The sequence below is a fragment of the Canis lupus genome, chromosome 2 (assembly GCF_003254725.2).
Source record: "Canis lupus dingo isolate Sandy chromosome 2, ASM325472v2, whole genome shotgun sequence".
NCBI classification, from domain to species: Eukaryota; Metazoa; Chordata; class Mammalia; order Carnivora; family Canidae; genus Canis; species Canis lupus.
The window spans coordinates 47,433,111-47,457,644 of NC_064244.1; the positions used below are offsets into that span (position 1 = coordinate 47,433,111).

The 24,534-nt window shown below is 33.6% G+C and overlaps 1 protein-coding gene across 3 annotated transcripts in view; it reads left to right on the forward strand.

Annotated features, from left to right (window-relative positions):
• Positions 1–24,534, forward strand: part of IPO11 (importin 11) — a 200,795-nt gene that overhangs the window by 85,032 nt on the left and 91,229 nt on the right. For all 3 annotated transcript variants that reach the window (XR_003136545.3, XM_025446994.3, XM_025446993.3), the window contains exons 20-24: positions 1,943–2,056; positions 7,725–7,840; positions 16,136–16,212; positions 22,530–22,609; positions 23,020–23,100. Coding sequence is in view for 2 of the 3 variants with exons in the window: in XM_025446994.3 (XP_025302779.1) it covers positions 1,943–2,056; positions 7,725–7,840; positions 16,136–16,212; positions 22,530–22,609; positions 23,020–23,100 (468 nt within the window). In the remaining variant the exon portion in view is untranslated. The remainder of the gene's footprint in view (positions 1–1,942; positions 2,057–7,724; positions 7,841–16,135; positions 16,213–22,529; positions 22,610–23,019; positions 23,101–24,534) is intronic.

A 24,534-nucleotide genomic window follows, 5' to 3' on the forward strand; every position in this document is an offset into this window, starting at 1 on the left:
TCGGGCTCTCTGCATGGAGCCTGCTTCTCCCTCTGCCTGTGTCTTTGCCTCTCTCTCTCTCTGTGTCTCTATGAATACATAAATAAAATATTTAAAAAAAAAAAAGAAATTCTGTTTTTGAAGCATTTATTTTAATTTAGAACATCATAAATTCCAATGTACATCTAGATTTGGGTTGTAGCTATTTCATGACTTTCAAATGTACCTGGGTTCTTTGCTTTTAATACATACATACCTTATCTATAATAAATAGCATATGCTCCCTTTGTGCCTTTCCTTAGAGAGTGTTCCTACTTGTATATCAAAACCAAAATTGGTTTATTTTTTATGCTAGTAGAATATGCTGTTATATACCACTTATAGTTAAGTATGAATGAGTTAGGTCCTTTGAAACCTGTGGGTTTTTTTTTTTTTCATACGAATTGGTCTGCTTTTATAAACTAATTGGAGTGATCTTTTTTTTTTTAATTTTTATTTATTTATGATAGTCACACAGGGAGAGAGAGAGAGAGAGGCAGAGACATAGGCAGAGGGAGAAGCAGGCCCCATGCACCGGGCGCCCGACGTGGGATTCGATCCCGGGTCTCCAGGATCGCACCCTGGGCCAAAGGCAGGCGCTAAGCTGCTGCGTCACCCAGGGATCCCAATTGGAGTGATCTTTTTTTTTTTTTTTTTTTTTTAATTTTTATTTATTTATAATAGTCACACACAGAGAGAGAGAGAGGCAGAGACACAGGCAGAGGGAGAAGCAGGCTCCATGCAGGGAGCCCGACGTGGGACTCGATCCTGGGTCTACAAGATCACGCCCTGGGCTGAAGGCAGGCACTAAACCGCTGAGCCACCCGGGCTGCCCATGATGTTTTATAAGCAAAAAAGGGAAACTCACTTTTTCTGGTTTTTAAATTTTAATCCATGGGATTGAAATAGACATTACTGAAGTCATGAAAGTCTAGTATTTCTGTTTATCATGAAACTTACTCTTGTCAGCGCAATTCCAAATACAGTAACCAAAAACTGAGACGTTGGAACACTGTCTAGCTTCAGTGTAGATCCGTTTTATTTTTTAAGAAACTCTCCATCATAGCACAGCTATGTCACGTATTTTTAAAACTGGTTAGCCTAATCCATATGATCTCAACAGTTGTATCTCTTTTTTTTTTTTTAAAGGTTTTCTTTATATATTCATGAGAGAGAAACAGAGAGAGAGAGAGAGAGAGAGAGAGAGAGGCAGAGACACAGGCAGAGGGAGAAGCAGGCTCCACCCAGGGAGCCCGATGTGAGACTCGATCCCGGGTCTCCAGGATCACACCCTGGGCCGAAGGCAGGCGCCAAACCGCTGAGCCACCCAGGCTGCCCAACAGTTGTATCTCTTAAAAAGGATTTTGTTCGATGTTTGCACTATACCTCATGTCCATTTATCATTATACTTTATCATTATACTTATGTTTTCTCATTGTAAGGGTTTGTATGTCTATCTTTGTATTCTTTCTGGTACCTTGTTCTCAGGGCTTGATTCTGGAAGATGCCATCAGATAATTGTTGAATGTATGATTAAATGCTGACTTTTTAAAACAGTGTAATTTCTTGTTAGGTAAGCTGTTTTTATTAAAAAAAGAACCAGGATATAGCAGCATTTTCTGTTAAGTTCTAGATAATTGGCTATATTATGTTGCTTTCCTATATTTTATTTCATGTAGTAAATTTGGTATTTATTTAAAATTCTTTAAAATATTTACTGTAGGGCTTTATGTCTCTCTGTAATATCTGATTTATCTTTAAAAAGATAATATGCATAAAAAAGATACATGCATAATACATTTCATCTAGTAGATATTCAATATTTCCTGCCTGGGACTTAATAGTGGTGTGTGAGTGTTCCTTGAAGGAGATTGCCTTCTTTCCTAATACAATTCTTTTGCTTCCCCTGCTTCTGTTGTGATAGATTCGACCATATGTAGGATGTCTGGTACAATATTTGCCTCTTCTTTGGAAGCAAAGTGAAGAGCACAATATGTTGAGATGTGCTATCCTGACAACACTTATTCATCTTGTTCAGGTAAGTTACTTTCCAGTTTCTTAATTTAATACTTATACATTTTTTAATTGAAGTCTGATTAACACACAATGTTAGTTTCCAGGTGTACAACATAGTGATTTGACAATCCTGTACATTACTCAGAGCTCACCACAATAAGTTTACCATTTGTCACCAAAAACTATTACTACAGTATTGTTGACTATATTCCCTATGCTGTACTTCTAATCTCTGGGACCTATTTATTTTATAAGTGGAAGTCTGTACCTTGTAATCCCTTTTTCATATTTCACTGATCCTCTTACTCACCTTGCCTCTGACAATCACCAGTTCTCTGTACTTAAGATACCAGAGTTTTTGGCCTTTTCTTTTTTCTTTCTAAAGTGTTTTTATTGTTCTCATGTGATTTATTTTAATGTAGTGAAAGGTCTCTCACTTTATGTCTTTTTTGTGTGTGTTCTAAACAATTTTAAAAACTTCTTTTTTTTTTTTTAAAGATTTTATTTATTTATTCATGACAGATAGGGAGAGAGAGAGAGAGATAGAGGGGCAGAGACACAGGCAGAGGGAGAAGCAGGCTCCACACAGGGAGCCAGATGGCAGGACTCAATCCCGGGACTCCAGGATCACACCCTGGGTCAAAGGCAGACACTAAACCTAGCTGAGACACCCAGGGATCCCCAAAACTGCTTCTTTTTTGTTAACTTTGGTCATTTCTTTGACATCTGGAAAATACTCTCCACTTTTTAAAGATGTTTTCTTTCATTAGATGTAGTGGTCTCCCATGCTGATAAACTCATGATTTGTGTAGTCCATTGTACTTTCCATTCACTTTCCTTGGTATTCAGGGCTTTTCTGAATAAATTTACTCTCCATTTTCACTCTTTTTTTGTGTGTGATTTAATAAAAAAAATTTCCCTTTCATCACTTGGAAAGGTAGGGAACAGAAGACTTACTTTTGAGGGAAGCATTGACTATGATTTTAGGCATCTTGACTTTGAAGTATTTGGGTTAGGCATCAGGTAGAGACAAATCTAAAATTTCAGAGTGAAGAGGACTGTGTAGTTATCATTTGAACTGCTCTAGTGAATTATATTCTGATAGTGAGAAGATAGGGAAGAGCTTAATGCCAAGTCTGAGAATGTCTGGATCCAGGTATGCTTAGCTGATTTTTATTGGCTTTGCTCCAAAATATGATAGATTTTCCTATAGGGATATCTCTAAATTAGTAGTTATTATTCTGCAATTTTCTAATAACAAGTTAAAAATTAGGGAGAAAACATTTTAATATTAGTTTATAAAAAACCTTTCTCAGGCACCCTAACACTTTTTTTTTGAAATGTAAATTTTTTTCTTTCTGTAAATATTTGTGGATGAATTTTACAGTTACAAATTCCTACTCAAGGCAGTTTCAGATAGTTGAATAATGATATAAAAAATTTTTTTTAAAGATTTTTATTTATTCATGAGAGACACAGAGAGAGAGGCAGAGTCATAGGTAGAGGTAGAAGCAGGCTCCCTGCAGGAAGCCCAGTGCGGGACTTGATCCTGGAACTCTGGGACCATGCCCTGAGCCAAATGCAGACGTTCAACCACTGAGCCACCCAGGTGTCCCACAAAATTTTTTTTAAAGCACTTTCTCTTTTAATAACTGTCTCGTGTAGCATCTCTTACTATCTACCATTTAATTCTTATAATCTTCTGTGAAGGTAATGTCCCTTTTACAGATGAGGATACAAAGGCTAAGAAAAGGTTACTGACTACCCTAAGATTGGTTTCATAAGTAACAGAACTATAGTGTTCCCACATCTTTTGTATTATATCTCTGCCGAATGTGTTTTTAGACTCAGTTTGAGAGTTTTATGAGGGAGGTATGAAAAAGGAAAACAGCATCTCTGGTCTCCTTAGGCAGTGTCCTGTCAGGAAAGTCTTAGGAACCCAGAGTAACTTGTAGGGGAATGTTTGGAGTATTTAGGGCCGTTTCCTTTAGATCGGGGGGTAGGGTTCCAGCCAAGTCGTCATTTACCCTTCTTGGAGAAAGCATGCAAAGTTCAATGTTAAAGTTGAGACTAGCTTAAAAATGTGTTTTTCAGTCATTTGAGAAGATCATACTATGGGTATTGTTAAGCTTCATTTCGTAGAAAACACTGCCATCTTTGGGCTTTTAAATCCTAACAGGGAGATATTAGTGTACTTACATGTTTCTGTTTTCATTTCATAAGTTCTGGGAACCCAGACTAATAGTCTCTGACTAAAAAGATTATCTATTGATCCTTGCTTTTGTTACTATTATTATTTTTTAGCCTATGAAAAATTTGAAGCGTATACAGAAAAGGGAAGAACAATATAATTAGCCCTTAGGTAACCATCACCCAACTTCAAGAACCATCAGCATTTTGTCTATCTAAATTTAAGGCACTAAAACTGATTGAGAGGGTTGAAAATGAATGGGAAACTTACTGTAAATTTTTCCTTAAGGATGTAATCTACCTGGGTTGTTTTGTAAGGAATGATCCATGTTTTTGAGGTCTTTCCTCAATAAAAGATCTTTCAGTTTTCCGCCTCTGTTTCAGTTCTCTGTTTTTATATGGTATCTCTGCTTTGACTACCTAGTGTCTCTGTCTTGAGAGCATTTGCTTTTACTTTACCAGAGGATCTTATAGGGCCAGCAGTTTGCTTGTGGACTTGCATGAGATCTTGCCATCAAGCTGCTTTATGAACACTTACTAGAGGCCCTCTTAGTTTTAATACCTGACCTTTAACTTCCGCCTTCCCCGAGTACATGGTGCTACCAATTTTTGATTCTTTGGGAGTTTCTGTAACATAAATCGGGTTGCTTCTTGCAGTTATTTTACTGCTGGCTTCAAGCTTTGGTTTTACTTGATTTTCCGAGTTTGCTAAAGTCAGTTACCACTTGTCTTTTCAGCTTTTATCTTTTCTTATGCTATCTTTGTAATTCTTTCACCAGTTTTTGACAGAGAACAGTCATAAATACACACGTTAGAGCTGTCATCTTCCTCCAGATGTTTACATACTCCATTGTTTGGTATAGCTGGACCATAGCTTGGGTATAGGGACCTGGTCAGGAATACCAAAAGAAAATCTCCTGAAGTTCAGAACAAGGAGTGTTATTGTTATTTTTATTTTATTTTATTTTATTTTATTTTATTTTATTTTATTTTATTTATTATTTATTTATTTTTTATTTATTTTTGGAAAGGTAATCAGGGTGCCTTTGGGGGCATTGTTTGGGATGGAGTAAAACTAAGGTCAAGGAAAGTAGTTGGCAGACTTTCTGTTAACCATTGAAGAGATGATACAGATCTGAAGTAAAAGCCATAGAAAGAAGGGAAAAGACCTGAAATATTAAGACATCTTAGAGAAAATGAATGATTATTTAGATGTTGATTGAGTAGGAAGAAAAACCCAGGATGTGGTTGAGATACCACTTATCACTAAGTAGATGGTGGTTCAAGTCACTTGAGTTTGGAAATGCAGGGGGAGGAACCAGTTTTAGGAAGACAATGAGTTGGTTCAGTCGTCATCCTAAGAGTCTAAGCAGGCTTCTGGGTAGTGATGACCTGTAGTTATTCACTGTGTCTGGAGTTCAGAGATTGGGGGTTGGAGATAGTTGATTTGGACATTTTCAGCATGCACATGGCCTAGGAGAAGATAGTCAAAAACAGTATGTTGGGAAATGCCAAGATTTAGGGGGTATTATTCTTTTTTACCCTTAACCTAAAAAAATAATAAGTATAAATTCACAGGCTATTACAAAGATAGTACAGAGTACCCTTGACCTCATTTTCCCTTTTGTCTTATGTAATTATAGTACAGTATGATTTCTACCCCTTGAAGCATTTCTGATAATTTTAGTAAGTGATGAATTTATTTTTGAGCTTTTATAGTATTGTAGACAATGTCCTATTGTGAATTATTTCATAGTGTTGCAGACAATATCTTGTAGTTAAAACTGTGGGCCAAGAGAATGTTCGAATTTATTTAAAGCTGAGTATCTGGGATTGGACACATTCTTTAGGCCATTAGACTACTAAGGTCTATGTTTTTGGGCTTTGACCGAGAGAGTCTGAAATGTTTAGCAGCTGCTTCCTTTTGTTTTTGTACAGCTGTCATCTTGTGCTTATTGGATGTGCACTAAAATGATGAATTCTAATTTTCCTAGGGAGTTTTAAATCTATTTGATAATCAAAATGAACTTGACTGGTTTATCTTAATGTTGTTTTTTTTTGTTGTTGTTCCATCAAAGATTGAAGTATAGTGACTGAAATTAAATTTTAAAATCTAATATACTACTTTGTTAATTGTGACATTTTAATAATTCTCTTCCTTTAAAAAATATCTTTAATGAAGTCTTTCCACTGATTTTTATTTACAGGAAGGGCCAAACTTATTTAAGGATAAACTTTATGTATTTGCACTGAGATAGCTACCCCTACCTGATAAAGATTAAATCAGTATATATGTGACATTGGAAGATAAATATGTGTATATTTTGTTGCACTGTAATTTACCATAAACTATATTGATACTTGAATTATTTCCTAAATTGGTGTTTGATACTTTTTTTGGTTTCCTTTCTGTGTTTATCAGAGATTATTAAGGATTAGAAATGGACTTTTTATCCATTTCGTTTTCTTTCAGAGTGCTTAGTGTGCTTCCCTGAGTCAACCTCTAAAGACAGTAATTAGGCAAACAAGAATTTAGGTAAAACCCCCTCTTCTTCCTCTGTCTGTGTTCTTGGGCCATTAATATTAGCAACAATTGTTCATTTATTTATTTTTTTAAAAAAGATTTTATTTATTCATGGGAGACACAGAGAGAGAGAGAGGCAGAGACACAGGCAGAGGGAGAAGCAGGCTCCATGCAGGGAGCCCGATGTGGGACTCGATCCTGGGTCTCCAGGATCACGCCCTCGGCTGAAGGCAGTGCTAAACCGCTGAGCCACTTGGGCTGCCCACAATTGTTCATTTAAAAAAAAAGAAAAAGCTTACAAAACCAAAGAAAGAATCTCTTCTTTTACCGTCTTCCAGCATCCTTTTCCCCTTCCCATATTTAAAGAGTGCTGATTTTTTCTGTATGCTCCCAAAAAACATTTTTATGGATATACTTCATATGCATGTAGGTAGATATTTTTAAAAAATTCTTGGGTATTGTGCAGTTGTTATTCACATACTTTTGTACCCTTTAAATCCAGTTAGTAATTATTTTCGAGATTGTTTTCACTCCATGCCTAATTCTTTTTCATTGACTACTCAGTATTCTAGAATATGAATGTACTGTGATAGTTATTTTACTGATGAACATTTTGATTGGGTTCATACAGAGATGACTTATAGAGTTTAATATAGCAGTATTAGTACTTCTTAAGTAGTCAGAGAGGGAAAAATATTTATATATGGAATCTCTTAAAACGAACAGATGTTTATAGCCTTGGTATATATGGTTTTATTACCATTAGGCAATTGAATGGTATTTTTTTGCTACTTGCTGTTCAATTGTAAATGAACTAACCTTGTTTTAGTAGTGCTATAGTTAGGACCATCCCAGAAAATCTGATGATTTATTTTTTAAAAGTTCCTTTTAGCACTTTTTTATATGATAGGTTATTTTTTGGTGGGGGTGGGATTTTAGAGTGTCTTATGTTAAGTTTTATTTATACTTCCCATAGGGATTAGGAGCAGACAGCAAGAACCTGTACCCTTTCCTGCTCCCAGTTATTCAACTGAGTACAGATGTTTCCCAGCCTCCACATGTTTATCTTCTGGAAGATGGTTTAGAATTATGGTAAGAGGAAAAATTTGATACCCTGGATTTTTTTTTTTCCCCAGCCTTCCGTACTTTCATGCCAGTAAAGCAGAGGTCATGTAACAGGGCTTACAAACTCAGCATTTGATAACAAAAACATAAAATCACATTTCCTGAACTGGGTAACATAATAGCTCCATCTCTTCTTGGCAGTTGTCACTCAGTGTAGGCTCATAGAAGTCAAAGTTAAAAGCGGAAATTTTGGTAACAACTTGGCTGCATTTAATATTTGGGAATTTGAAATGTAAAATGGGGAGGGCCCAATAAATTTTCAGACTTAAAGTTGACTTAAAACTTGCAGCCTGTTAAATGGAATATTTTGCTGGGTGGCGGGTGTTGAGTTTTTCTGCCTCTTACTACTTTCCCTTGTATGTACCGAGATACTATACCTCAGCCCAAATGCTGAGGTTACTTAGTTTTGACTTGACTAATTATTTTACCAAGTGAATAATATGTTATGTTGAAAAGGAAAAAGGAAAACCTCTGTTTCTCAGGTAGCTCCACGCCACAGACCTGTATTCACTGACCACAACGTAAGGAACTGCGCTAGAAAATAGAAAATCCTTTTGCTTTACTAAGCTTATTTTACAGATAGCAGCAATTTTCTGCAGGTCCAAGTGTAAGAGAGGAAAGGCTTAAACATTGTAATATATAAACTATTAAAAGAAAAAAGAAAATCACAGAAATTAACCAGAGAAAAAATGAACATTTCTGGTTTCCTTTCCTCCCCCCTCTTCCTCCCTCCCTTCCTTCCTGTCTTAGTATTTTCTTAGATGTTTAGGAATGAACTTTTTTATTTTTATTTTTAGACATCGTCTTTGATGCAAATTAAAAATTAATGATCTGTAGCAGAATACTACATGAACAATTTTAAAACAGGTAGATAATTCTCAGGTTGGGTTTCTCATTTTCTGGGTTATGTTGTTTGAACTTTAATGACTTTGGATGGTTCAGTTGCAAATTAGCATGTGGAAAACTTTCATATTCATATATTTGTACAGGATGGATTACTGTAGATCAGATGTTGGCATACTTTTTCTATAAAGGAGCAGACAATAAATACTTTTGGCTTTCCAGGCTGTGTGATCTCTTATAACTATTCACCTCTGCTGTTATAGTGCCAGAACAGTCATAGCATGTAAGATGGTGTGCTCCAGTAAAAAAACATCATTTGCAGAAATAGAGTGTAGGTAGAATTTGACCCATTAGCCATAGTTTCCCAATCCCTACTCTAGATTACAAATTAAAACATTAGTCTCTGGCATACTTTTATAAACATGTAGATAATCTATGATGTTAATTATTAGAAAAACTAAAAACATTAGCTATAGTAATGAGATAGATTCAGATACTTGAGTGTATTAGTATATATTTATTAGTAGATTTAGTATATTAAGTTTATTAAAGGTCTATACATTTTTTAAGGATTACACGAACAGATAATAAAAGTACTTGCTCTATTAATAGTAATCTCTTTTTTTTCCCTCAGCCTTTAGTTATATATAAACAAAATGAAATCATTAGAATACTTGTTTTCTTTATTTTGTTTTTTTTTTTTTTTTTTTTTTTTTGGTTTTGGATTTTGTTTTGCTTTGGTCAAATTGCTTAATAGCTAAGATTCTTTACATTGAACTAGGGTACACATTCTTCATATATTTTTCTTAATGAGTTAGAACTCATCTTTAGAATTAGATATAGGTGCCAATCCCAGTTATTATACCACTGTGTTAGGTGTGCAGTCATTGTCTGTGAGACAATGTTTTCTTATCTATAAAATGAAGTACAATTCCTACTTCACGTGGTTTTTGTGAGTATAAGATAATGTTTGTAAAGTGGTTAGCCCTTTGTATATGACGCTGAAAGTCTAAGAATCATTGAGGTTGCCTACGAAGGAAAGGGCAGGTATGGAACATTCTGCTACTAGCAGAATCCTGCGGAACATAAAACATTCCAAGGTCACATGAAAGATGGCAGAGAAGAGCTGTCTATTGATAGAAGAGGAAAATCAAGCCAAGAGAGGAGAAGAGCTGTCTAGTGATAGAAGAGGAAAATCAAGCCAAGAGAGGAGACTATTTCCTGAGGAAGAGAGTGATTAGCTATGTCACATGTTGCTGATTGCCCTTGTCAGTAGTACAAAGAAGGGAATTTGGCCACATGGAGATGGTATGAGAAGTTTCAGTAATATAGTAAGAATAAGAATTGAAATGATTTAAGTACAAACTGTGAGCAGTGACAACTTCGGGAGCACTTACTATGAAGAGGAATGTAGAAATGGGGCAACAGTTGACTGGTGTGGGGGAGTGCAAGGTCTCGAGGGATGGATGAAGCTCAGGAGTGACATAATTGGAGGCAAGAAGGGACAGGATTTAGTGTATGTAGGGTTAAAAAAAATTTTTTTTAAAGATTTTATTTATTTATTTATGTGACACAGAGAGAGAGAGAGGCAGAGACATAGGCAGAGAGAGGAGCAGGCTCCATGCAGGGAGCCTGATGTGGGACTCGATCCTGGGACTCCAGGATTACACCCTGGGGCAAAAGCAGGCTCCTAACTCTGAGCCACCCAGATGTCCCATTTTTTTTTTTTTTCTAATAGCATTGGGAATACTTAATTCATTTTAACTGGAGGAGGAAGATGGATTTTTGTTTTATAGTAGGATAAGACAGGTGTTCAATCAAATGGATTGTTTTCTCACCTCAAAGTGAAACAGTCATCAGCATAGTGTTCTTGGTTAGAGTCGAAGTTTGTATAAGATACAAGGGATTTATGGAGAAAAAGATGTAAAATAGTTATTTTGGAGAATGGGAGTTTGAACTTATTAGGGATAATCAGTAGCAAGAGATGTTTGTGGTCCTATATATGAGGTGAAACTCTTCAGACTGATTATGTGGCTTTTTTCCCCTTCATATTTTCCCCTCTCTTGATCCAATGTGCTAGAGATTTGTCAATGTTACTAGTCTCTTAAAGAACCAACCTTTAGTTTTGATTCTTTTTGTTGTAGTCTTGCTTCCTATTAATATCTGCTCTTATATTTTTCATTTCTTCTCCCTACTTCAAGTTTTTGTTAATTGACCTACCTTGTGAGATTTAGCTCACAATTTTTATTCTTTTTATTCTTTTTATTCTTCTTTCCTAATATAAACATGTAATACTCTAAAATATTTTTAAACCGAATTTGAAAACCTGTATGAACAAACTTTGTGTTTTTTGGGGTTGTTTTTAAAGGAAGTAATATAAAGTAATAGATACTGGTCAACTTTAAGCATCAGCTATATACCATTAATTGTAATATGCTCTTCATCATTAAGAAAACAAACAAACTGATTTGATTGCTTTTGGCCCTCCATTTAGGAGATTAGACTCTTAAAAACGAAACCAAAAGCCTTTATCTTTAAAAAACTGACTTCCTGGAATAAATTTTTCCTGCTAGGGTGAATTTTACTTTTAACATGTCATACGAATCTATTTTCTGGTATTTTATCAGATTTTATATTTTCCTTTAATTATAAATGAGTTGGATCGATAGTTCATATTGTGTATTATTGTCTGATTTCATATCAGTGTCATGTTTGTTTTACCAATTTACTCATGTTTAAGAGCTATTTTTTTCATACTGGAATGATCTCTACAATATAGTAGCTATTTGGATGATTTGAAAATTTAGTAATAAAGGGAACTGAAAATAGATTCATAGAAGTAGCTGAGGAGTCATTCAATTTGGTAATATTCCTAGGCTGTTTCTTAGTTGTTCATTTATACAAACTTCTTTGGGTTTTGATTTTTCATGTCTGTTAATTTTGGTACTTAATACCTTAAGATACTAATTTATATACTTTTATATATTTATTTATAAGTATATTTATATTTATATACTTATAAATAAGTATATAAACATATGTAAGTATATAAATTTTATAAATAAGTATATAAATATACTTATATATACTCACTATTTCTATTTGCAGTTTTTTGTTTTACCTCTTTTTAAAAAAAGTGCACTTATTAGATATTTTTGTTAATGTGAAAGAAGTACATGTTAGATTTTTATGAGTTCTGTGTTTCTGTCCTTTTATTGCTTTATTTCTATTTCAGATTTTTTACTTCCTACACTTAGCTGGGTATACTTTCTTAAAGCTCTTTTAAAAAGAAGGTTAATTACCTTTTTTGGTGCTAAAACATTTAAAGCTATGAATTTGTCTTGGATTCTGACTGCCTATTTCCCTTAAGTCCTGATAAATAATGTTCTGTTTTTTATTTTGGTGGTAGCTTATGGATTTTTGTCTTCTTTGACTCAGTCTCATTTTTTGCTGATACTAAAATATATGATTCAGGTTTGGATTTATTGCATTCTAAACATAACTCAGCACTTGTTCAATTTTTAAAAAATTAATAGGAAATTTAATGATTATAGACTTTGTTTTTGTAGCATATTCACATCAATAGTAATGATGATATCAAAGATGAAGACTTTATTCTAACTAGTAGGTTGTATAGTTCAAATCAATGTTTTACTTTTTAATCTTGACACTTATTTATTAAAATACCCATCTAGTTTCCTTTGTGTTAGTGTCCCTATTTATTTCTAGCATTCTTAATCTGTAACTTTTAAAAGATACTGTTTACTGCACAAAATTTTGGTATTTTTGTATATTGTTTAAAAGATTTAGTAAATATGGTATTTAAAATATTTTCATGAAGCATCCTGTGATGTATGCATGATTAACTTTACACCTTTTATCTACTTTGTATGTAAATTTTATATATTAATATTGTCATATGGTTTATTTTATTTAGGTTAGACTTAACTGTCTTTGTTTATTGTTTATATTTTAGTTTTTCTGTTTGAAATTTAGTTGTGTCTCCTCTACAGAGCAAATTTTTATATTTTGTATTTTAACTTAACCAAAGATGTTTTACCTCAAAAGAATTTTCATGCTTTTAAAAACATTTATTTGTTGGATTGATATACCTGTCTTTTTACTTGATGCTCTGTTTCCTATACTTTTTGTGGAAGGGTGACAGTAATATTTACATTTCTCTAGTTAAAGATATTGGTACGTATAACTTTGTCTAATTATTCTTTGGAATAGTAATTTGTCTCTTTACTCTCCTGTAGTGCTTTGACTTTGTCTCTCTTCCTTTCTAAATCTTCATTTATTTAGTCTGGAGTTATATGCCATGTCATTTTATCTTTAAGTACTTTAAACTTTTCAAGACTTTTTTCCTTTTTTAAATAGTGTGGCTTATATTGTGGGAACCAGCATAGGCAGTGAGAGTGACAATGACCTGAATGGTCTTTTTACTAAGGTAATGACATGGGAGGTAAAAATTCATATGGAATCTTAATTTGGATCCAATGACAGTTTGAAAGATCTTCTGAGATTTAGAATATGCCCATCAATTTTTTTCTCACTGAAATATGACTGGATTGTGGGTGTGTTTTTTTTTTTTTTATTTTTACTTCATTGTTATTTTAAAGGTGAATAGGATAAAATTTTAAAAATCTTTTGTTTTATTCTTTATAAATGGAATCAAATCTTGTTCCTTGTTCCGAGTAAAGTGTCCAAAAATATCATTGCTTTTGTGGGAGGCACATTCTTCATTTTGGAGGTGGTTGGTTTCTTCTGTGCCCCTCTTCCTATTCCCATTTTTGGCATTTAAAGTTTGTGAAATACTTCATAGAAAATAATAGGAAAGTCATATTACTGGTAGCTATTTATAACTTACATAAAATGAAAATCCATTTCTTGTACCCTCATTAAGAAATGGGATAGTAAGAGTGTCTTTGAAGCCCATGGAGTGACATGTTTGTTGAATTCTTCTGTTTTCAGTTCAGGGATGACCCACTGTACCAATTTTTTTGTTTTCATTCTTTTGATTTTCTTTCTTGTATTTTAATGTATTTAAAATTACGTGCGTGTATGTGTGTCTCTAAACAATATATTTTACTTCATATAAATTTTATAGTATGTGTTTAACTTGCTTATTTATTTACTTTTTGCTCCCTGTTCTAAGATTCCTATATATTGATGAGTTTAAGGATGTGAATGTGACAATTCATTTACTCCTATACCATTTTGGTTGATGTTCAAATAATGCAACTGAACATTTTATACATGACCATGTATGCCTATGAAACCTTATTCACTAGGTCATTGGTATGTGTACATGTACATATTTCACATTTCCAGATAATTACTTTCCAAGTGATGATGCAGTGTCCTCCTGCCAGCAGCGTGCAAGAGTTCTCACTGTTCTATAGCTTTGCCAAAACCTATTATGTCAGATTTGGGAAGTTTTGCTAATTTGTTAGGGGTAAAATTGTACCTTGCTTTGCTTATAACTTATTTTATTTTTTTATTACTAGTTCAGTTCAGTATCTTTTTATATTTTTTATGGTCAGGTTTATTGATAATTTTTGGATGGATCCTCTTTGGAATGTTTCTTCATATGCTGTCCTCATTTGTCTCTTATTAACCTCTTGTGTATATTCCTTTGGGTACTGTTCCCTTTTCAGTTATATGCACTGGAAACAATCTTCTCCCAGTATGTGTCTTACGTTTTGACTTTTGAGGCATCTTTTGGTGCACGGTGATTGTTAACTTTAACCTACTCATGTTTATCTCTTTTTCTTTACTCTTTCTTTAACTAAAGCTATAAATATCTTCTGATATGTTACGCTTCTCATATAAATACTGGAATTAATTTCTGTATTTCGTGTGAGATAGAGGCTCAGTAGCTCACCACCAGTGATTGAATTATCCAGCCTTTTCTTAACCTCGGAGCTGGCTTTGTCATAAATGAGCAGGTCTGTTTCTTGTGCTATTCTGTTTGATATTAATTACATTTATTTTATAGTAAGTCATAAAAGATGATAAAAGAAGTGTTGTCCCCCCCGCCCACTCCCCATATGTTTTGTTTTCTTGACAAATACCTTGTTTATTCTTGTTTCTTGACAAATACCTTGTTTATTTGCCTTCCAAATCACTTTAGAAGTCAACTTTCCTAATTCCTAAGGAAAAGCCTTTGGGCATTTGAAGTTTTATTGATTCTGCAGAACAATTAATTAATTGATTGATTGATTTAGATTTTATTTATTTATTCATGACAGAGAGAGAGAGAGAGAGACAGGCAGAGGGAGAAGCAGGCCCTGCGCAGGGAGCCTGACGTGGGACCCGATCCCGGGTCTCCAGGATCATACCCTGGGCCAAAGGCGGCACTAAACTGCTGGGCCACCAGGGCTGCCCAAAACAATTTAGAGAGAATTGACATGTTTATTATGCTGGATTTTTGTTATCATTGACTCTTATAATGAGATCTATTTAAGTCTTAAGTATTTGTTTTGATGTATAGAAATTGAGTTGATTTTTATAGTGTATTAATATATTCAGCAGCCTTGTTAAAGTCTCTTAATGATTAAAGTACTTTATTATGAATTCTTCCTCTCTTTTCTATCAGTCATATCTTCTGTGAATAAAGACTTTAACTTTTTCTTCTCACCCTTGTGTCTTCTGTTACTTTATTTGGCATATCATGTGAGGAGCTCTCCATACATAGACTCAATAGATGTGAAGGTAGACAAGGTAAAAAATAGAGGATATTTTTTGAGGTCTAATTCTGTGTTTTCAGAGAATTATTTCAAATGTCATCATTGGGTGTGATTTCTACAAGTATTTGATAGGAACTTTCTTACCAGAATAAGAATTTACTTTCTGTTTTTAACAAGTTAAGAGTTTTGATAATGAATGTTAGATTTTTGGTTAGGATCCCCTCCCATTCTTTTTTTGCAGCTGTTGTGACAATCATGTAATTGTTGTGAGGAGGTAAAGCAGCTGCACACCTCTGTGATAAACCATAACTCATATAATTTTTTTATACATTGATTCTTTCATATTTCCCAATATCTATTGAAAGGACACATGAATTACATGTGACAGAAAAATAAAAACAACAAAGCAACTTTTGTTTCTCCATGACCATAATCATGCTTTTGTTTTATCATTATAATTTTACAGTAAATATTTTAGCATGTAGTTCTTTCCCTTACTATCTTTATTGTGTATATAGAAATAATAATATATGATTTGTAGATAGGTTTTTAATTTTGAAAAATTTGGTAATTTTTTTCCTGGAAAGGTAACTTTTATAACCTGCTGTATTGTCCATTTCTCTTTCTTCCTTTAGGTGGGACAATTTTTTAATAAGTTGTGTGGTTAATGATTAATGTATTTTTGGTGTTTATACAAAGAGACTTAATCATCTGTTTTTCTTCCTAGGTTAGTGACTTTGGAAAACAGCCCATGTGTTACACCAGAGTTACTTCGTATATTTCAGAATATGTCCCCACTTCTTGGTATGTGTGAAAGTATAAACACAACATCTCTTTTTTTTTAATATTTTATTCATGGGAGACAGAAAGAGAGACTGAGAGGCAGAGAAACAGGCAGAGGGAGGAGCAGGCTCCATGCAAGGGAGCCTAATGCAGGACTCGATTTCGGGACTCCAGTATCATGCCCTGGATAACATGCGCTTCCTGAAGGCAGGCGCTAAACCACTGAGCCACCCAGGGATCCCCACAATATCGTTTTTGAATGCAGCCATAATTTGAAGCCTCATAGGTGACTTTAAATTATACCTTCCGTTTTTACAGACATCCCTCATATTCACAAATAAGTGTAATAGTATTTTAATAGTTTTTATATGTGTTTCTATGTAACTTTTTAGAACCATTTTTGCCTATTAAAGAGTAAACACTGAATTTACCAAATAATTAAAAACAAAAGAATGTCTTTGGAAAACTAATTCCATATTAAGTTTGAACTTTGCCTGGTAAAATTTCTTGTTTCATAGCAGGTTCTGTAAGGTATTTGAAAGACTGTATATACTATGGTATTTTCTAGTTGTCTTAACAAAATGATTTTATGCTGTCAGTTGCTCAACAAATGTGCTCTGTAATATTTCTGGTTTAGTGAAGGCACCAACAAATGAGGACTATTAAATATTGGCAAATCATATTTATTAAGTATTCTGATGTATAGAGATGTAAAATTGTAAAGCATAATGTTCTTGAAACATCATTTTTGGCATGTGGAACGGGAGACGTAGGCATCACAGTAGGAGTGGGTCCTTAGTCTCTTTTTTGGCCACCTTGGATGAGATCTAATTAGTTAGTTTTTCTTTTTTCCCCAATCTGAACGTATTCTGATGATAATTAATACTAGACAATAAATTATTTTCTGTTTACATATTGCCTACCATTCACAAATATATAATATCTTACATTTAAAAACACATAATAGGGGATCCCTGGGTGGTGCAGCGGTTTAGCGCCTGCCTTTGGCCCAGGGCGCGATCCTGGAGACCCGGGATCAAGTCCCACGTCGGGCTCCCGGTGCATAGAGCCTGCTTCTCCCTCTGCCTGTGTCTCTGCCTCTCTCTCTCTGTGACTATCATAAATAAAAAATAAATAAAAAAATAAAAAATAAATAAAAACACATAATATTTTGTTTATACAGTTGTTTTGTGAGGGATTTTACCAGTGCAGATTAACATTTAAACTCATGGAGTAGTATAAGGATTGTATACAGTGCTGTTTACAGGCCTTTCTGATTCTTTCTCAGTCTGCAAAATACTATCATTTATCTATAAATAAATTCATTTTTTTCCCCATTTACAGTACCCATTCTTTAAGAGTGATCCACGTAACATCTTTAATTCCTTCATTAGAACTTTGTGTCTACTAACTGAATATTTTCAGGAGAGGGCATGTACAGCAATATCTGAAGACTTTTCTGGGAATTTATTTGTAGTGAGCAGTTTTATTAGAGGCAAAATATTACTGAGGTATACTGATACACTGGAAAAGTAGATTTACTCTTTGACAGTATCAACAAATGTGGACTAAAATACTCTTAAAACTGATGAGAAAACATCTCATTTGCTGGATGGCCATAGTGGGTAGGTAATGTAATTAGTCTGTCACATTTTGTCTGAGATTTTCTGTTATTTTACTCCACTCTTCAGAATAGATCTCAAATAATACCAAAGTACCATTTATTTTCTAATAAAGATCCACTTGCCATTTATCATCTAGTGTTCTATAAAATGGTTGAAAAAATTCTCAAAGATGAAGACTGTGACAATAGACCAGTCACTTGTTGCTAGTCTCCTAAAAAAGTTTTATCTGTTTTTTAAGACCTCACAGGGAAAGAAAGTAGAAGATGTCTTTTTCACTTTCCTTAACTCTCTGGGGAAGGCCTTTCTTTTAGTTTTACTGTACCTAACTCGGAGACCAATACAGTACCATTCTGGGAAATCCATATTGCTTCTTTGTATTTGACCTACAAATAGAAACATCACCCAGAGCCATTGTCAACTTTGAACAGGATTCAGCCATTTTCACTTGTGGGTGACTTTATACAGTGATTTCACTTCGCCAGTGTTATTTGACCCCAAATTTAGCATGCCTGACCTTTACAGTATAAGAGGAGAAGGATTGGTAGACAGGAAAAAGAGACTTAAACAAAAAGCATTGACTAACCTTACTAAGGCTTTATGGCATTATTTTGAGTGTAGATTTCAGTAAGCGTTATAGTACAGTTTAACCGTAGAAAGTTCTGTAGTCAGTGCATAGTCTTTACAAATAACTAAGGACTTCTATGTGTTTAGAACAATTTCTGCAGGGATCCCTGGGTGGCTCAGCGGTTTAGTGCCTGCCTTTGGCCCAGGGCATGATCCTGGAGCCCCGGGATTGAGTCCCAAGTCGGGCTTCTGGCATGGAGCCTGCTTCTCCTTCCGCCTGTATCTCTGCCCCTCTCTCTCTTTCTATGTCTATCATGAATAAATAAATGAAATCTTAAAAAAAAAAATAGAACAATTTCTGGTGGGTATGCCCGTGTGGCTCAGTCGTTAAGCATCCTACTCTTGATTTTGGCTTAGGTCATGATATTAGGGTCATGGTGCCTTGCATCTGGCTCTACTTTCAGCGGGGAGTCTATTTGAGATTCCCCCTCTCCCTCTGGCCCTTTCCCTGCTTGTGTGAGCATACACACTTATACACACACTCTCAGATAGATAGATCAATCTTTAAAAAAAAAGGAAGGGTCTCCCACATAGTAAAGATTGTGTTTTGCCGTTATATGTATTACTATTAACTCTTAATATTGCTGCTATTTTAAAAGGAAAAGTAACCACTGTCTCTTTAGGATTTGTTACTTAACTGAATGAAGAACTAGTGAAATTTCATCCTTGTGATAATTGATTTTTGATTTTTTTTAATATTCAAAAATTTAAAACATTTTACAGATAGTAGCAGTGAATATAGGTTGTATGTATGCTATTGAATTAGTTTATTTCTGCTTTTCTCTTTGAAAACATATGTAATTTGTTTTATGCATTATGGTATGTGTATTTGCTTCAATAATAAGAAATTCTGTTTACACAATATATCTGCACATGTTTAGTATGTCTCGACAACAGTGTTACCTTTATTTTTGAGTATGGCAAAACTAATTTTGACATGTAGCATTTTGCATATACATTCTTTTATATGAGGTTTAGAATTCATTTTAAAATATAACCAGAATATTTATTTTAGTCTTTTAAGAATATAGATCAAAATGAATACCTGCTTTACTTATCAATGAAAACATATTCTTTGTCATTATATCTGTGATTTTTAAAAATTCACTTAATGAGTAGCTATTACTTGTTTATAAGTAGAATTAAAGCTATTAGCCGGAATTTTATCAATTTTCATTTAAAATATATAAAACCAACAATATTGAATGTTACTTATGTATTTAAGTTAATGATTTTTAAAATATGTTAATTGTGAATAAATCCAAAGATAAAAATTCACTTTATATCCTTTATCCTAAATGTAAGTAGAATGAGAGGAATTTAAAGTAGAACCAGAACCTATCACTAAAAATAATTCTGATAATTTAGTTCTAAGGGCTTGTTTTTAAAAGCCTTTAAATCTGTTTTATAGTGTTAGTTTACTTAGTATTCTCATTACTTTAAAGAAACATATCTGACTGGTTCTTGTCTATGTTGCTATAAATGTCAAACTAATGTTCCTTGGCCAGTCAAATTTTTTTTGGTGGTACTTTCTATCTAATTTGGAAGGAGCTTTCCTCTACCTGCCTTCATAATGATATAGGCTCTCTTATACATTTTAGGCCTCATATATTAGAGGAATTTGAAATAAAAGGAGAAATTATGATAGTTACATTTCCAAACATAAACATTAAATAGTATAGTTAAACTTAGATTGCTATTGAATCTCTTTAACCTAATTCAGTAATTTGTTCTCTTTGCTCCATTAAAGAAACGTTAAGAAAATAAATGTAACATGAAAGTACAGATTTACAGGAACAAAAGAAGAGAAAAAAAAAAAGATTTGCAGAGTATAAATTATTAGACAAATAGATGTAAATCATACATGCATACAGCATAATTAGATACTTTGGCCTCAGATATTTGCCTCTGAGTTCATTTACAGCCAGTGAAAGAATAACTTGTTCCCCAAAATTAAGGATTTTCAATCTAAACATTATTGACATTTTGAGCCAGGTAATTTTTGTTTTGAGGGACTGTCCAGTGCATTGTATGAAGGTTAGTAGTCTCCTTAACCTCAACCCACTAGATGCCATTTCTAACAACCAGTTTCCAGACATTGCCAGATGTCTTCTAGGTGGCAGGAGCCCCTGGTTGAGAGCATTTGATTTAAATTATTGACAGGGTCTGAAAGTAAATACAGATCTCTTGCATCTTGAAATACAGCTTCTTCTGATACTAGACCAGATCATATTCTTCACAGACTCACTACAAATTTGTGGATATAATGAACAACATTCACTCTATTTGTCTTTTAAGATTTTATTTATTTATTCATGAGAGAGAGGGAGAGAGAGAGAGAGAGGCAGAGACACAGGCAGAAGGAGAAGCAAGCTCCATGCAGGGAGCCTGATAAGGGATTCAATCCCGGGACTCCAGGATCACGCCCCGGACTGAAGGCAGGTGCTAAACTGCTGAGCCACCCAGGGATCCCTCACTATACTTTAAACTAGGCATGATAGCATGACCTAGAAAATTTAGTAAAAACTAACTTTGCCATGATGGAAGCATGGAAAACTATGACATGACCTAGTCACTTGAGTATTTGCTTGTGTAGATGGATCCAGTAATAGTTTATAAAGTTTTTGCAAAAAGAGATGGACACTGGTTTTTGAAACCAATCCTTAAATCCTGTTTCCTTCATTATAATCTTGATAAAATTTTAGAAGGCAGTGATTTAGAAATTACATTCCCTGACATGCCTGGAATGTAGCCATTTTAAGTTCTCACTTAAATAGACCTTTCTGTTTTACTTATCACAGTCATTGCCATGCTGCTCTTCAGTGTGTTGGTCTGCTAAAGAGTGTGCACAAGTCCAAACTTGACTGAACATTCTCCTTGAGAAAAAGACCATGTGAATTTTTCATTAGAATAACCTTATCCAATATAAAGGCCTATTCCTTTATTCTGAGATTTCATCTTCTCATGTGAAAAATATTTAGATGATAATCTTCATTATTTCTTTTTATGTTTCATTAGCACAGTTACAAGTTGATCCATCCCTATCCTTCCACAGTTTTCATTTTCAACTACTCTGTTGAATCCTAAGGTATATCTATGCTTTTGAAAGACATTTTGAGCTGGGAGTAAGATTGTCATTTTTCTTGTAAAAATGTATAGAGAATTCTCATCTGAATGGAATGTCTTCTCACTGTGCTAGGACAGGAATTAATTAAGAGCCAGAACCTAGGACAGTATTTTGTCAGGAAAAAAAAAAACTTTTTTAATGTGTCTATTGCAAATGAAGAGAGTTTTGAAATTTGAAAAGAATGGCACGTTTTAGATATATATTTTTGGGGGTCATTTTTTGATCTGTACATTGTACACATAAGATCTGTATTCTGTTGTGTTCTATGTGATAAAACATGTAAAATAAGACTGATCATTTGGGCATATACAATTTTAATAAAATAGCTTTCTCTTTTGTACTAGAATAGTTAAACACAGTATCCTTTTCCTATGCTATTCTGGTAGTTACCTTTTTCAGAATATTTTTTGTATGTAAGTTCTTATAAGGGAACAGATTAGAAGATGACTGTAAGGACTAAGAATTATCTAAACACAAGATTACAAATTTTTGGAGTGTCATAGGACTCTTTTCATAAGTAGGGTTGCACATTTGATACCCAGTACTCCGTAAATGCTTACTGAGTGAACCATTTAAGTACATGTGAAAATATGATAAAATGATATATTTGAAAAATATGATAATATGATAAAATGTCATTTACCATGCCGGCACTAGCAATGTAGTTTGAAGTGAAAGTTTGGTTCATACAGTTATATACTCTTTTCTGATAGGAAAAAAGTATCTGGGAGCTTAATACTTCTTTTCTAAATAATTTTAACTAATGGCAGGTAAATGGGAAAGGACTCAGTGAGAGGTTGATGTCAATTTTTGGATAGCTATATATATCCCAGTAGTCTGAAAAGCACTCAGAAGAGGTTTATAAAGAAGGATATATAACTTAGTTTTAAATAAATTGCTCTGTTTAAACTGATTTTGAATACTGAATTAACCTGTCCTTTTTAAAATAAATTCATTGGCAGAACTAAGTTCAGAAAATCTCAGAACCTGCTTTAAGATCATCAATGGTTATATCTTTTTATCATCAACAGAATTTCTACAGGTATGGTGTAGTAGTTTTTACATTGTAAAAATTTATGTAGATCTTCTTCTGATTGTATCTCATTTGAAATCAAGTGATCCCTTTTGAAAATTTTAAAATTTTAAATATTGATTTATAATTTTAAGGAATAAAGTAAGGAGAAAAAACTTAATAAGCACTGTAGGGAAGATGTGTTGCAGTTCCATGAACTGTTATTTAACACAGAAATTATCCTTGTATTTCTGTAAAAGTCAGTATTGCAGTAAACTGTATTTTTTCTAAGCTTTTTCTAAGAGTCCTAATTGAAACTTTATGTGCTTAGACTTTAAGTATATAATTTTCAAATAGATTGAGTTCCAAATTTAATTTTTGCCTATTTTGATACTGCAAATATATTTATATGTATATTTTGACTTTTGATTAAATTTCAGACATATGCAGTGGGTCTCTGTCAGTCCTTCTGTGAGCTGCTAAAGGAAATTACTACAGAAGGTCAAGTTCAAGTGCTCAAGGTATTGTCATGTTTTAAATGAATATTGTTGTAAGTATTCCATCTATATTTTGCAAAATTGGACTTTCATTTGGGTTTGGATGATTAGCAAGAAGGAGAAGCATACTTCTAAACAGTTATTTTCTTTAAGCGGTAATCATTTGCTCTAAGACCTCTGGAGGCAGAGGTCTCAAATTTGAATGTGTATACAGATCTCCTGAGGATGTTGTTAAAATGTGGATTCCACATTTCTGGCAAGGTCCCTGCTGAAGAGATCCTAATGAAGGTACATCCCTCCTTCCCTCCATACTGAGACCCCACTTAAAAGCAAGGCTTTAAAGATGTTTACTAATTGTCCAAAGTCTGGTGGCATGTGATACTTTTCACTCCTTCAGTTGGTTGGCCTGCTTTTGGGATGAAATTTTATTATAATTTGGTACTTCTAATCTGTGTTGGCCTCATAGTTATGTTATGAAGCTTGTATAAATTGTGTATAATTTATAACCAGTATCATATCATTATGTTGTATACTTGAAAATAATACAGTGTTATATATCAGTTATACCTCAATTAAAAACTTTACAAAGCTTTGAGTTAATCTTCATGCATTATATCTTTACAGATTAAAGATCTACATTATATACTGTATGTAATTGTTTAGAATTAAGAACAGGCTCTGAGTTGTATATGTTCATCTATGTATTAAAGATTAAATAGTATCAATTATATATTTATAAACATAAGCATTTATAAATAGTGAAATATATCTTTACATGTACATGCTTGTGTGTATACATTTATACATATATGCTCTACGTTTGTTCTTTGCAAGAAGATGTAGCTGTTAAAACTATCACCCCTTCCTCCTCTCTCTCACACCCCCAGTTTTCCTAATTTTTCAGTTGTGTTCTACATCAGATATGGTCAGATTCGCGAGATGGTGAAATGTTATTTATCATAACAAAGTAGCATTTATTGTATGAAAGCCGTGACATTTCTTTAGACCCTAAAAGCTGTGAACTCCTCCCAATGAAACAAAAAAGTCTTTGCCCAAAGAGGTTCATTGTAAGAAATGTACAGTTGACCCTTGAGCAACAAGAAGGTTAGAGCTGGAGACTTGCACGTTGAAAATCCAGGTTTAATTTCTGACTCCCCATAAACTTAACTACCAATATTCTGCTGTTGACTGAAATCTTAAAAATAACATGATGTCAATTAACATATCTTTTAAGTTATATGCATTATATACTGTATTCTTTTAATAAAGTAAGCTAGAGAAAATAAAATATTAACAAAATCATGAGATAAAATGAAAAAACTCGTGAGAAAATATATTTATAGCACTGTACTATATTGAAAAAAGGTCTGCATATAAGTGCACCTGTGCAATTCAGACCCTTTTTCAAGGGTCAACTTTATGGAACTATTAATCACAATTATTTTAATAATCCACAGT